A 14,708-nucleotide genomic window follows, 5' to 3' on the forward strand; every position below is an offset into this window, starting at 1 on the left:
ACCAACATTGGTTTACAAAAACGACAATAAGCAAAACCGACATGGTTTCTGTGACAGCCCTGAATAGCTAATATTCCCTAGCATTACTATCACTTGAATTATAATTGATTTCTATAATTCAACAAATTATAATTCCTTTAGAACGGGGGCACTCAGTCCCTCCCAAATGTAATTTGTATTGTCTTGACATTTCAAAGTTCCCATCGTCGTTTTGACTGCTATTTGGTATTTTATCCTCATTAAATAAAGATTCGTCCTTGGACAAATTTCAATTGAGGAAGCATGCATTTCATAAAGTCTATTGTGAATGACGCGGCCTTAAATACTTTTTGTGAATTCTTTTATGTTAATCCCAATTGAGATTTTTCAACTCGCTTCATGCAAGTATTATTAGAATATCTTACCATTTAATTTTCCGGCTTGCAAATTAATTATTCGAAATTGTTTTAATATATTAAGTTCAATCTATATATATATTTCTTTGTTTGTATTTTTTTTTATTGTGTACTATTACTTTCTTGTTTGCTTTTTTTATGTAATTATGTAATGCGTTTTAAGTAATTTCTGTGTGGCGTATGTTTGATTAATTTTTTTTTAAATAATTATTTGTTTTCATGAATATGTTTATTTGTTTTATTTGCATTGCATTGTTATTTTTGTTTTAGTTTCTTTATTTGCAAATGATTAACAGGCGGCTCCATGGGATGGATGGATGGATGAATGAATGAGAGAGTAGATGAAGTGTTAGTAGTGAGTGTTGTAGATGATTTGAAATGGTTTGGAAGAGATAGAAATAGATCCCTTGAACGGTATACACAGATAGGTACGTGATGTTATTATTCTTTTTATTTTTTTTTTTCAATTTTTTTTTGTTTTTCCATTCTTCTAAATGATGAAGATTGCAGTTGTGTGTGTTTCTTATGAATGCTTTTGGGTGTATTTGTTTTTTTGTTTCTTTTAGATTTTTATACTTAAATTATTGTTCTTTATTTGTTTTTTTTTTTTGTTTGTTGGTTTGTTTAAATTAAAAATAATAAAACTAATGCATTAGAAATATATATATGTTTTTTGTAGTTGTTTTACATAATTTATATATTTTTTTAATGGGTTTGTTTGTTGTTGTTGCTCTTTTCTTTTGTTACTAAACTCTAATAAACAGGCGATAAATATCTAAGTTTTCATATATTATTTTTGTTTGTTTGTTTGTTTGGATTTGAAGTTTTACACGGTATACACGAGACAACATATTTTCAATATGGATGCAAAGTTACCACAATTATTTGATTTGTATTTTGTTTTTAATTTATTTTTGTTTCTCTTGGTTTTTTGTTTTTATAAGAAGTTAAAAAAGGAATTGTATAACTCAACTTAGTTCCATGGTTAATTATTTTAATTCTTATAGACTACAGCTCTTTTTGTTTTGTTGCAATGGGCCAACGAAAACAACTCCATTTGAAATTTGCATTTTTTCAATACAATTTTTTGTCATTCTTTTTACAATATTAAAAGGGATGTTTCTCTATGTCAATCCGAAAGAAAATCCGTAGGAATTCTTTTGAAAATGGTTCAATCTTTTTACAAGGTTTTCTTTAAGACCGGCTAAGGACTAGGTCTTGCCTTTATAACCTCAAAAATATGCCAGTATAAAATTTAATTTTGAAAATTATCATATTTTTTTGGTTAAATTTTTCCAACAAAAAATTAAACTTTTGAATTCGCCTCTTGCGCCACCTTATAAATACACCTTGACTTGTTCTCAATTCAAACGAATTAATACTTTCTGAGAAACCCAAATTGGAAATTGAAATTTAAATAATTTTTTCTCTCAATTTTTGTTTTACAAATTCCAAAACGGAAATATTTTCGCCACCCCATTTTTGTATGAATAATTCTAGAACATTTGTTGATTTGTTTTGTTGCTTGCACATTTTGTCAATAGAATGCGCGCGTGTGTGTATGTGTGTTTCTCTGGTTAAATGTTTGGGATTTTTTTGTTTGGGCTTTGAACGACGAACATGCATTTTAAATTGGCATTTATTTGTTGTTGTTAGACACACTTGCTGCAGCAGCTACTTGATGTTCTGCCAATCAATTACTTCTAGTTCTTCTTCCAGGTGGGTCAGCAACGTGTTATTACGAGAAATTTACAACTGGAAAATATTTACCTAGCTTGCGTATCTTTCGAATGGTCACAAAACATTTGGAGCTGGTTGCCTGCAGTGTCTTTGTCAGACTCTTTTCTTTGATAATCAAATCGATTTCTTCTATGGAATTTAATTTATAAATGCTACTACTAGCGGAACTATGGGTATGGGATGATTTTAGGCTACTGCTATTCGAATGATTGCCGGCGCCACTGCCGCCACCACCACCACCACTACTAATACCACCTATCAGCTTAAGGGTATTCAAGGAGTTTCTTAGCTGTTCAGCTTGATTGGCAAAATCGGAATTGTTTTCACCATCCAAATTTGTGCCACCAGCCGCATTGCATACCTCATCGTCCATGGCATCGTCGTCATCATCATCGTCTTCCTTGGTCTCGGGAAAGGTATGCAAATTAAACAGGGAATTTCTTTGATCGGTAATTGTACAACGTTCGCCATTTTCGCCCCCCGAATACGACAGACGATGATGATGATGGTTGTACTGATGACGCATTTCATATTCTTGAGCCTCCGTAATGCGATCCAATGATTGACTTTCGCGTATTCGTCTACGTATTCGAATATTGGTGACATTATTCGAATTAAGCGGGATGACCGATGTTTTCGACGACTCAGCCAGTGAGTTGTGGCCATCCTTGTTGTTTGTTGTTGTTCTATTGTGTTTATGCTGCTGTTGTTTGTGTGTACTACTATGATGGTGCCCATGGGCGTGAGATGATTTATTACGTGTATCGGATTCCGATTTGTTTTGCTGAAAACAAAAATGAAATGAAAAATTTAATTGGTTAGAACAATTTTATAAATTTAAATTCAAGTGGAAGGACTCTGAAAAAAAGTGGAAGGACTCTGCTCAAAATGTGCACTAATTTTTATACCCTCAGCCATATGACTAGAGAGGGTATATATCATTTAATACGGCCAAAACGTGCCTCGACGAAATCATGGTTTTAGAAATAGATCTCTTTGGATCAAATTCGTTTCAGGACATTAGGAGTGGATCTAGCGATGTCCGTCCGTCTGTCTGGCTGGCCGGAGCGCACGATATCTCTCGAAGGGAGTATCCGATTTGATCCAAACTGGGTACATTGTAATATAATTGCCAAACTTAGATCGAGTTCGGACGTGGGCAATATCAGTCCACTCCTTCTAGTACTGCACAGAAATAAGAAGCATAACCCGATTTTGCTCCAACTTTGCATATCCTAATATTTGCATCAGTGCTAGGTCCGGTGCAAAAATGGACAATATCGGTGCACTCCATCAAGTACCTCCCCCACAAAGGGTCAAAATTTTGAATATTCATGAAGCTCATAAACGCGAAATTAACTTCCGATTCCATTCAGACTTGGCACATCTCAATATTTCCATAAACACAAGATCTGGTATAAAGATGGTAGAAATCGACCATTACTTCAGGTACCTCCCCCACAAAAGAGTCAAAGTTTTGAATAACCAAAACGGTCATAAAATCCGAAATAAGCATCCGATTGTCTTCAAATTACACACATCACAATATTTTTATTTACCCAAGGTCTGGTGTGAAGATGGAATATATCGGTCCACTGCTTCTGGTACCTTCACCACAAGGGGTAAATTTGTCGAATATTCATGAAGCTCATAAAACAAGAATTTAACATCCGATTTCATTCATACTTGGCACATCTCAATATTTTCATGAGCACAAGATATGTTAGAAAGATGGTAGAGATCGGACCACTACTTCAGGTACCTCCCCCACAAAAGGGTCAAAGTTTTGAATAACCTAACGATCATAAAATCCGAAATAAGCATCTGGTTCCCTTCAAATTACACACATCACAATATTTTTATTAATCCAAGGTCTGGTGTAAAGATGGAATATATCGGTCCACTGCTTCTAGTACCTTCCCCACAAAGGGTCAAAACTTTGAATATTCATGAAGCTCATAAAACGGGAAATTTATATTCGATTCCATTCACACTCGGTACATCTCATTATTTCTATAAGCACAAGATCTGTTATAAAGATGGTAGAGATCGGACCATTCCTTCTGGTACCTCCCCCACAGAGGGTTAAAGTTTTGAATAACAAAGACGTTCATAAAATCCGAAATAAGTATCCGGTTCTCTTCATATTTCACATATCCCATTATTTCTACTAACACAAGATCTGCTCTAAAGATGGGATATATCGGTCCACTCCTTCTGGTACCTCCCCCACAAAGGGTCAAAATTTTGAATATTCATTAAGCTCATAAAACACGAAATTAACATGCGATTCCATTCAGACTTGGCACATCTCGATATTTCCATCAACACAAGATCTGTTATAAAGATGGTAGAGATCGGACCATTCCTTCTCGTACCTCCCCCACAAAGGGTCGAAGTTTTGAATAACAAAAACGATCATAAAATCCGAAATAAGCATCCAGTTCTTCTCAAATAACGCAGAACACAATATATTTATTAACCAAAGGTCTGGTGCGAATATGGAATATATGGGTTCACTCCTTCTGGTACCTTCCCCACAAAGGGTCAAATTTTTGAATATCCATGAAGCTCATAAAACACGAAATTAACATCCGATTCCATTCAGACTTGGCACATCTCAATATTTCTATCAACACAAGATCTGTCATAAAGATGATATAGATCGGACCATTTCTTCTGGTACCTCCCCTCTAAATATTTTCCTTAGCCAGAAATCTGATATCGAAATTTTTAAGATTTCCCATAAAAGTGAATATAAATGTTCGATTTCCTTCAAATTTTGCACATACCAATATTTTCATCTGTATTAGATGAAGTATGAAAATGGAATACTTCGGTCCACTATATCCTTTACCTTACGCATATTTCCACATTTTCCAAAAATTTGCCCATATCTCATATAAAGCATAGGAAGTAGTCGAACGTTGTAATATTTATATCAGATTAAGGTCAGATACGAATAGGCCAACTGCTTCGGAACCTCCCCCATAAAGGGTCAAGAGTTTGAATAATTATAACTCAAGCTCGGGGGATATATATCTGTCGGCAAAAACCAAATGATACCATTGAACTTGTTCTAATAATTTTTGGAAAATATTTTTGTAGGAATATCTGTCATTAAAGCTTCTGTATAGAAGACTAGTGATCATAAAGGCTTTATGTCTCTATAGCCATAAGACATGAATGTATTCTATACACAGAAGATGGGCCTTCTATAATTCAGCTATTTCCTGTGGAAAAATATATTCTATCAAAAAATATGTATATCACAAAAGAAGACGATGTATAAGTCTCCCATTTGTAATAAACTACGCTAAGTACAAATTCTAACGAAGATCTTTTCTTTCCCACATGAAAAATATAATTTCCCTATTGTCCGTATCTTCTCCTCTATTCCCCCCATCTCACTTACCTGATGATTTTGACTTTCGCGTTTATTGTTGACATTTGTTGTTGTTATCAAATCATGGCCACCATGTGTACCACCCGTCGTTGGAAATCCTTGATCCTGCGAATCACTCGAGTCATCATGTGAGTCACGCCGATGCATTCGAAAACGTGTCGGTGTATCACCGCCTAATTTATGGATTTTCTTTTTGTTACGACTTTTCGTATCATCGTCGGACGCCTCGGAACTGCTGCACGATGGCGTTCGAATTTTATTCAATTTCGAGTGACGTCTATGTGTGAGGACAGGATTTTTATGCGTATTTCCTGGCAAATGTTTCAGTTTGCCAATTTCCAATTCCTTTAGGCCGCGTAACGTGTCCTCCATTTCCGATGATTTTTCGGTATTATTTTCCGAATTGTCAGGCGATGATGGTGGTGGGGGTTTACGCACCACCGTCAAGCAGCTGACGACGTCGTCGTCGGTTGTATCCTTGTCGATTTGTTTTAGTTTTTGCGCCAGCGCAGCATCGACCGATACAACCATTTTTGTTGGTGTATCCATGACGGCATCCGTGTCATCGGCATCTGCCACGCCTCCTCCTCTACCGCCACCACCACTCGTTTTGTTAGAGGCTGTGGAAGAGGAGGAGACAATATTAGAACATTTCTCTTGAACAGAACGATTAAGACGGCCATCAGATATTGACTCACGTCTGGTGACGGCCACTTTCAATTCATTACCGTCCGATGAGAGTTCATGTGAAGATTCCTCTTCATCCTCCTCGCGTACAATGCTACATTTTCTTGTACGTTTGTCCTTTAACAAAATAAACGGAAGACAGGGAAATTAGATTAGTTAGCAGTTCATTAAGGCAATTACCAATCAATGAGTGCGGCTCTGACTGAAGTAATTGAAAGGAAGGGAAACAAAGCAATGTATTGATAAAGAGAGGAAGAGAGAAAATGAACACACCGTTTTTAAATCATTTTGCATTGGTTCCGGTGCACAAACAATATTAATTGGCACCATCATTGGTTGTTTGCCACCACCACCACCAATGCCCCCAACACCAACGCCAGCTGTTTTTTTATCCGGCACTTGGGCACGTCCACCAACAATGTTTCTTTGAGAGCATGAAACAAAATGGAAGTAATGAAATTGAAATTTAAAAAGGCTTTAAAAGGCAATGGTTGGCACTGGGCTCTACTTACTTTTTCCCCTGCAGCGTTGAGGCCAAATGGGGATTATGCTTGAGGTGTTGTTCCTCGCGTCGTTTACGCAAACGCATTTCGGCCAATAGGAAATAGGTTGCTGTTATGTGATTATATTTGTTTTTATCCAATGCTCTGTAAAGAATTGAAAATTCGTAATTAAGATTTAGGTTTAACCGTTGTGGGAGCTACTTACTGAAGAATTTCCTCTTTGGGTGCTATATTGCCATTGATCATTTTTTGTATTATGAAAGCATGATCTTCTTCGCTCAACTGTTCCCGACTTATCAGCGGCAGCGAATCCATGGCATCATTTGCACTGCTCATTTCATTCACCCATTCGTCGGCGGATATTTGTTCAAGCGTTGCCCGTTTCTTGGGATCCCGCACCAGCATGGAGGCAATTAATTTGCGACATGATGGTGACACCTGTGGTGGTACACTGTATTTACAGTCCATAATCATGGTAAGGGTTTCCGAATCATTGGCCTTCTCAAAGGGTGGTTGGCCACACACCAACATATAGAGGATGACGCCAAGCGACCAAATGTCTGGAATAGGGAATGCGTTAATAATTTAAAAACAGGTAAAATAGTATCAGTCGGTTTAGCCGACAGATGTATAACCCCAGCTTTGAGTTATGATTATTCAAATTGTTTGTAGGTGCGAAATTTGAAGAGAGTTGGAAGCTTATTTTGCGTTTTGTTTTTAAAAATCTTAAACTCTATGTGGGGGAGGTACCGGAAGGAATGGTCCGATCTCTACCATCTTTATAACGGATTTTGTGATGATGAAAATATTGAGATGTGTCAAGTCTGAATAGAATCGGATGTTAATTTCGGGTTTTATGAAATTCATGAATATTCAAAATTTTGACCCTTTGTCGGGGAGATACCAAAAGGAGTGGACCAATATATCCCATCTTAGCAGCACATCTTGCGTTAGTATAAATTATGGGATGTGTGAAATATGAAGAGAACCGGATGATTATTTCGGATTTTATGATCGTTTTGGTTATTCAAAACTTTAACCCTTTGTGGGGCAGGTACCAAAAGATATGGTCCGATCTCTACCATCTTTATAACAGATCTTGCGTTGATGGAAAAATTGAGATGTACCAAGTCTGAATGGAATCGGATGCTTATTTCGCGTTTTATGAGATTTATGAATAGTCAATAATTTTACCCTTTGTGGGGGAGGTATTAGAAGGAGTCGACGTATATATTCCATTTTCACACCAGACCCTGGGGTAATAAAAATATTGTGATGTGTGTAATTTGAAGACATCCAGATGTTTATTTCAGATTTTATGATCGTTTTGGTTATTCAAAATTTCGACCCTTTGTGGGGGAAGTACCAGAAGGAATTCCGATCTCTACCATCTTTATAACAGATCTTGTGGTGATGGAAATATTGAGATGTGCTAAGTCTGAGTGTAATCGGATGTTAATTTAGGGTTTTGTGAGCTTTATGGCTACTAAAAATTGTTACCCTTTTCGGGGGAGTTACCAGAAGGAGTAGACAGATATATTCCATCTTCACACCAGACCTTGGATTAATAAAAATATTGTGATGTGTGTAATTTGAAGAGAACCGAATGCTTATTTCGGATTTTATGAACGTTTTGGTTATTCAAAACTTCGAACCTTTGTGGGGGAAGTACCAGGAGAAATTTTCCGATCTCTATAATTTTTATAACAGATCTTGAGCTGATGGAAATATTAAGATGTGCCATATCTGAATGTAATCGGATGTTAATTTCACGTTTTATGAGCTTCATGAATATTCAATATTTTTGACCCTTTGTGTGGAAGGTACCAGAAGGAGTGGACAGATATACTCCATATTTACACCAGACCTTGGATTAATAAAAATATTGTGATGCGTGTAATTTGAGGACAATCGAACTCGTGCATCCCATTTTACAAGAGTTATAATTATTCCAAATCTTGGCCATTTGGTGGGGGAGGTACTTGATAAAGTGGATCGATATTGTCGATTTTCACACCTGACCGTGCACTGATGCAAATATTAGGATATGCGAAGTTGGAGCAAAATCGCATTATCCTTTCTCTTTCTGTGCGTAAATGATTTTCTTTGAAAATTTTGACATTTTGTGGGGGAGGTACCAGAAAGAGTGGACTGATATTGGCCATCTCCGAACTCGATCTAAGTTTGACAATAATATTACGTTGTACCAAGTTTGGATCAAATCGGATACTCCCTTCGAGAGTTATCGTGCGCACCAGCCAGACAGACAGATGGACGGGCAACGCTAAATCAACTCCAAATGTCCTGAAACGGATTTGGTCCAAAGAGACCTAGGGTCTAACACCGTTATTTCAAAAATACACGTTTTGGCCGCATCAAATGATATATACCCTCTCTAGCCATATGACTGAGGGTATAATGATAACAGGGGAAAAGAAAGGCATCTGGACTAATCGTCTGTACAACTTACCCACAGCTGGTGCATCGTATGAGTCTCCCAATAAAATTTCGGGCGCTGAATAAGCCAAGCTACCACAAAACGTTTCCAACTTCTGGCCAGGAGAGAATTTATTGCTAAAACCAAAATCGGTAAGTTTAACCACGCCGAGCTTTTCAAAGAACACCACATTTTCTGGCTTTAGATCTCTGTAAAAAAGTAAATGATTATATTTCGTGTTTAAAAGCCAAAATAAAACTGACTATCAACATACCTATGTACCACATGCAACTGATGACAGTATGTAATTGCCCGCAATATTTGACGAAAATATTTCCTGGCCAAATTTTCACTCAAACCACCATCGTGTTTCATGATATAATCGTAGAGATCACCGCCATCGCCCAATTCCAAAACTAAATATAATTTAGTTTGGGTATCAATAACTTCGTACAGACGCACGACATTGGGATGCTGTACGAGTTTCATACATCTGAAAGGGAAATGGAAAAAATATATATTTTGTTATTTAATTTTGCTTGGGAAGGAATGGTAGTTGTAAAGAGTTTGGTATTACATTTGTCAAAGGATCTCAAGAAGCTTTTAATTTAAAGGCTTTTTTGTAAAAAAGAACTGAGAAATATTGTCTCTGCGTAGAAGACTTAGAAAATGTATATTTCTGGGGATCTTTTTCGACAGAAGCTTTCCAGGCAGAAAATATATCAGAGATGTATTTTACACAACTTCTAAAAGGTCTATATGCAGTGGATTTTTAGCCAAACAAATAGCGGCCTTTGAGGGTCCAAATTTACAGAATTTGTAATACTTATTACGTTACCCCTACCAAAGTCACTTAATTGAAGAAAATGGGGAAATCAATGATCCGAAGAGCAGTATTTTCATTGTATCACCATGCAGTATAACCATTATAAAAATATCTGTCGCGAAATCGACGCTCTCACTTTTCACCCCAAGGACACCGAAGATAAGGCTATCTTGAATCTGCTGGTCAATTGTGCTTTAATTCTGACTCATAATTAACTCAAGGTCTTAAGTATCAAATTCGATGGCATTTTTAAGTCGTCCATGCATACCACAGCTATTAGCCACTGGTCTAGAGAGGGAGGTCCAACACTATAAGAGAGAGCCTCTCGACCAAGAAGCCTACAGGAAGGTCTGAGTGGTATTCATACTGATGCAGTCACAGATACCATCAGCAATTACAGGATGGATGTCGTCCTCGGAGTCCACCCCATATCCATTGCAGCTGAAGAACGACAGCATTCGTCTCAATTCGTTTTTAGGCCCGCACAATACGCTGCACCTCTACAATATCTATTTACGACTCATAAAACGCGAAATTAGCATCACATTCCTTACAGATTTGGCACATCTTAATGCTTCCATCAACACAAGATCTGCTATAAAGATGGTAGAGATCGAAAAATTCCTTCTGGTAACCCCCCACAAAGGGTTAAAATTTTGAATAACCAAAGCGGTCATAAAATCCGGAGTCAGCACCCGGTTCTCTTCAAATTACACATATCACAATATTTTTAGTTACCAAAGATCTGGTATAGAGATGGGATAAATAGGTCCACTCGTTCTGGTACAACCCCCCCCCCCCCAAAAAGGGTCAAAATTTTTAATATCCATGAACTTCATAAAACGCGAAATTAACATCCGATTCCATTCAAACCTCGTACATCTCAATATTTCCAATAACACAAGATCTGTTATAAAGATGGCAGAGATCGGACCATTCCTTCTGGTACCTCCCTCACATGTTTCAAAGTTTCGAATAACCAAAACATCATAAAATCGAAATAAGCATCCGATTCTCTTCATATTTTACACATCCCATTATTTCTACTAACACAAGATGTGCTACGAAGATGGGATATATCGGCACACCTCTTCTGGTACCTCCCCCACATAGGGTCAAAGTTTTAAATATCCATGATACTTATAAGGTCAGAAATAAACGTCCGGTTTTCTTCAAATTTCACACTTGGCATTATTTTTTCTAACAAAAGATCTGCTGTGAGAATAGAATATATCGGTCCACTAAATCATTACCTCCCCCAGGTCAAGCTCAACAGGGTTTTCTTTCCCCGCTAATTATTCCAAGCCCGTTCCCTTGGCTGTGGTTTCGCTAGATAGTAGATAGGAACAGTAGGAATCTCGTTAATCCAATTTTAAAATTTAAAAAAAAATTTAGTTATTCATGAATCTTATAAAACGGGCAATTAACAACCGATTCCATTCAGACTTGACACATCTCAATATTTTTATCAACACTACATCTGTTCTAAAGAAGGTAGAGATCGGACTATTTCTTCTTGTTCCTCCCCCACGGGTTGAATATTTTTGAAAATCAAAACGCACTAAAAAATTGTAATAAGCATCCAAATCTCTTCAAATTATAACACATCCAAATATTTTTGCAAATGCCAGATATATCTGTCAGCCCCTTCTTGTACCTCACCCACAAAAGGTCACAATTTCCAATACTTGTACAGGGTGAGATGCAAAAACTGCAATCAACTTCAGACTGCTGTCATTTCTAAGCAACTCGTCCGACAGCTGTAAAAATTATTCCAAAGCATTTGGTGAGAACTTTCCAGAAAAAAGTTATTCGTGATGGAATTCAAGCGTGATAGTTTGATGTCTTTATATTTGGCTGGAAAACCACAAATGGCTATAGTTAGAACAATCCAGCATTTAAATGTGAATAAATCGTTTGTGTCTCGTACTATCGCTCGTTACCGTAGCCCGTCGCCAAGGGAGTGGACGGAAGAAAAAAGCAACATCAGCAGAAATGGTTCGGAAAAAATGCAAAATATTATCGCGAAAATATTCTGGAGGGTGTATTAAAGCCTTGGGCACGCAAACATTTTGGCCGCAGACCTTGGACATTCTAACAGGACTCAGCACGGGCCACCCAAGAATGGTTACAAAATGAGGTTCCTCGCTTCATTTCCAGCCCACAATGGCCACCAAAATCTCCGGATACCAATCCGTTGGACTATTGTTTCTGCAATATTTTGGAAAGCAAGGTTGGCACTAAAAAATACTAAAGTGTCGATCACCTCAAGCAAGCGCTTCGCCAAATTACCGCAAAGCAACATTCGTGTGACGGTTTCGTTCACCGCTTGAAGGCCATAATTCGTGCCAAAGGTGACCAATTCGAAAAATCTAAACTTATTCTAAAATTTGATGAATTCAATAATATCTAAAAAAATATAAAAATTATGGCGTTTGACTTTGTTGCAGTTTTCTTTATCTCACCCTGATATGTAAATAATCGAACATTGGCTGAAGATAGACATCTGTCGGCAAAACCGACTGATATTTTCTAACTTGTTATTTTGGAGTTCAAACCAGAGCTATTTAAGCAGAAAATCATGTCAAAATAACTACTTAAAACCACTAACATAACCAATAGAAGGTCTTCCATTTATATAAGAGGACCCTTTAGGATGTCTTCTGCCCATAGAACACCCATAAAAGATCTTACTACACGTTTATGAATAAACATTGAAATTCCTGGCTCTTTGCTAATTAATGCATATTGACCATTGATCTCTTAATTTACCAGTCGTCAGTGATGTCGTCAAAAGTAATTGCAGCTGATATTTTTGAAAAAAAAAAAAAAAAACCTCAATATGTCGTAATATTTGTTCCTGACCTTGCCCTTCGTAATTCAATTTATATTATCAAGTAACATTTAAACTAAAACAATAACAATGAAACATTTTTTGTTTTTCTCGTATCAATGAAAATAACAACAAAATTGAAAATGTCACTCTTTCGCCACTTTCGGTTTATATAAGTTGTTGGTCGGTTGGTGGGCCGCGAGCGTATTTTGGGCAACAGAAAAAAAACACCACACATTTTAGTGGTGGGGTAGTTGTCAAAAGCGAACATTGACCCCAATTTTACTCATGTTTCGTTGTGAACGCAATTTTTAAGTTTTTCTTTTTTTTTTTTGGTTAGTTAATTGGCGATTGGAAATTACTTTCAATTTTTACATCATTGATGAATGGAAATGGAGTTGAAATGGCTACACAAGTGGCAATTGACGCTAACTTGGCCGTGAATGTTTGCACTAAATACCCATGCAATCATCCATCATTAATTATGCATATCTTATCATTAAGTTGGTCGTTCGGTCACTTTAAACAATCTAGTTATCTCAAAAGAAAATTTTTAAAAATAAAAAAAAAAAAAATTAAATGGAATTGATTTTTATACTTGTCTTCCCGAAACCCCTTACCTTACTTCCTGAAACAAATGAGCCTTAGAGACTTCGTCCAGTTTGGTTTTGTCCACCACCTTGACGGCCACTTTGGCCCCGGTGAAGACATGTCGTGCCAATTTCACTACAGCAAAATGTCCCGAACCCAATGTCTCCTCCAAATCATAGAGACCAGCAATTTTACCATCGTACGAAGCACCGCCAGATGTATGGGCAGCAGCCGAAGCCTCCAATGTTCTGGGATGCTGATGTTGCATATCACAAGATGTAGAGAGCAATTAACACAAATCGATTGTGTTAATATATGTATGGTAAATATGTAGGTATGTACGATGATGAGTAGGGTGATGCTGCTGCTGCGACTGCTACTGGTGACTGCGTTTGTGCGGTTTAATTTTTTTTCCTGTGCTGTGTTCTTATTTGTCACAGATTTATAGATTCTGTTTTTTTTTTTGCTCGCCGCGTCTAAAGGAATTTCAATTTCCTTAAATTATTGTTATTGTTATTATTATTGCGAATGTATGAGAATGTATGTGTGTTTGTTTGTTGCGCAAGGTTTGGGTGCCTGCTAACGTTTTCTTTGGATATAATTTTCTTCTCCCCCGGATGTTGTTGTTGTTTGACAAACTGACCGACTGACTGACCGATTATCTGCCTGTCTGTCTGTCCATTTGTCTTCTCTTTGGCGTGGCGAAGATCACAAACGTACACACACACCCGTCCGCATACTCAAAAAAAAAAAAGCACACGCACAATTGTCACTCAAGATTTTGCAAAACGAAGAAAAAAATCACTTTTCTATTGCAAATTAGCTTTCTTTCAACTCAATACTACTTTTTCTTCATCCGTTGCCTTGCTCTGCTGGAATCTTTCGGCAATTTCTTCTATGTAATTAACATTTTCACTGAGGCTTGATGAAAATTTCTTCACGGGGAAATTAGATAAACTTTTTTTCACAAATTTCTTCACTGACACAAATAACTTCTATGTATCCATAGTATGGAGCGTGAAAATTGACAAAATTAGTTGCGCTCCAACAACACCGAACGACAACATCTAACACCAACACTTATTGTTTACAATGCACAATTGGAAATTAAAATTTTCTTCTGTGTTTTATCCATTAAAATAGTGAATATTTTTCGTATTAGGCATCTATCTAATACTCGGCGTGACTGTCGTATCAAAGGCATTCATGCCCCATTACCTAAACAAAGTTAGCGACATGAGCGTATAACCGAGATGCGTATCTCCTGCAAATGGTGGCAGCGTAAAGTTT

General features: G+C 37.0%; 1 protein-coding gene across 4 annotated transcripts; it reads right to left on the minus strand.

Annotated features, from left to right (window-relative positions):
* Nucleotides 1–665: 665 nt before the first annotated feature.
* LOC101894015 (SNF-related serine/threonine-protein kinase) lies at nt 666–14,594 on the minus strand. Of its 4 annotated transcripts, none has more exons than XM_011298076.3 (9): nt 14,264–14,594; nt 13,448–13,894; nt 9,443–9,661; nt 9,202–9,377; nt 6,937–7,291; nt 6,741–6,875; nt 6,502–6,652; nt 5,551–6,345; nt 666–2,919 (listed from the first exon to the last, which is right to left on the minus strand). In XM_011298076.3, exons 2-9 carry the CDS (start codon nt 13,684–13,686, stop codon nt 2,134–2,136), a joined length of 2,856 nt encoding a protein of 951 aa, XP_011296378.1. In that variant the 5' UTR covers nt 13,687–13,894; nt 14,264–14,594; the 3' UTR covers nt 666–2,133. The 4 variants fall into 4 exon arrangements, with proteins under 4 accessions (XP_011296378.1, XP_019895639.1, XP_005177102.1 ...); XM_020040080.2 differs by having other exon boundaries at nt 5,551–6,161; nt 6,270–6,345; nt 13,448–14,594; XM_005177045.4 differs by having other exon boundaries at nt 5,551–6,161; nt 6,240–6,345; nt 13,448–14,594.
* Between the last annotated feature and the right edge of the window lie 114 nt (nt 14,595–14,708).

Source organism: Musca domestica, unplaced genomic scaffold, assembly GCF_030504385.1.
Source record: "Musca domestica strain aabys unplaced genomic scaffold, Musca_domestica.polishedcontigs.V.1.1 8, whole genome shotgun sequence".
NCBI lineage: Eukaryota > Metazoa > Arthropoda > Insecta > Diptera > Muscidae > Musca > Musca domestica.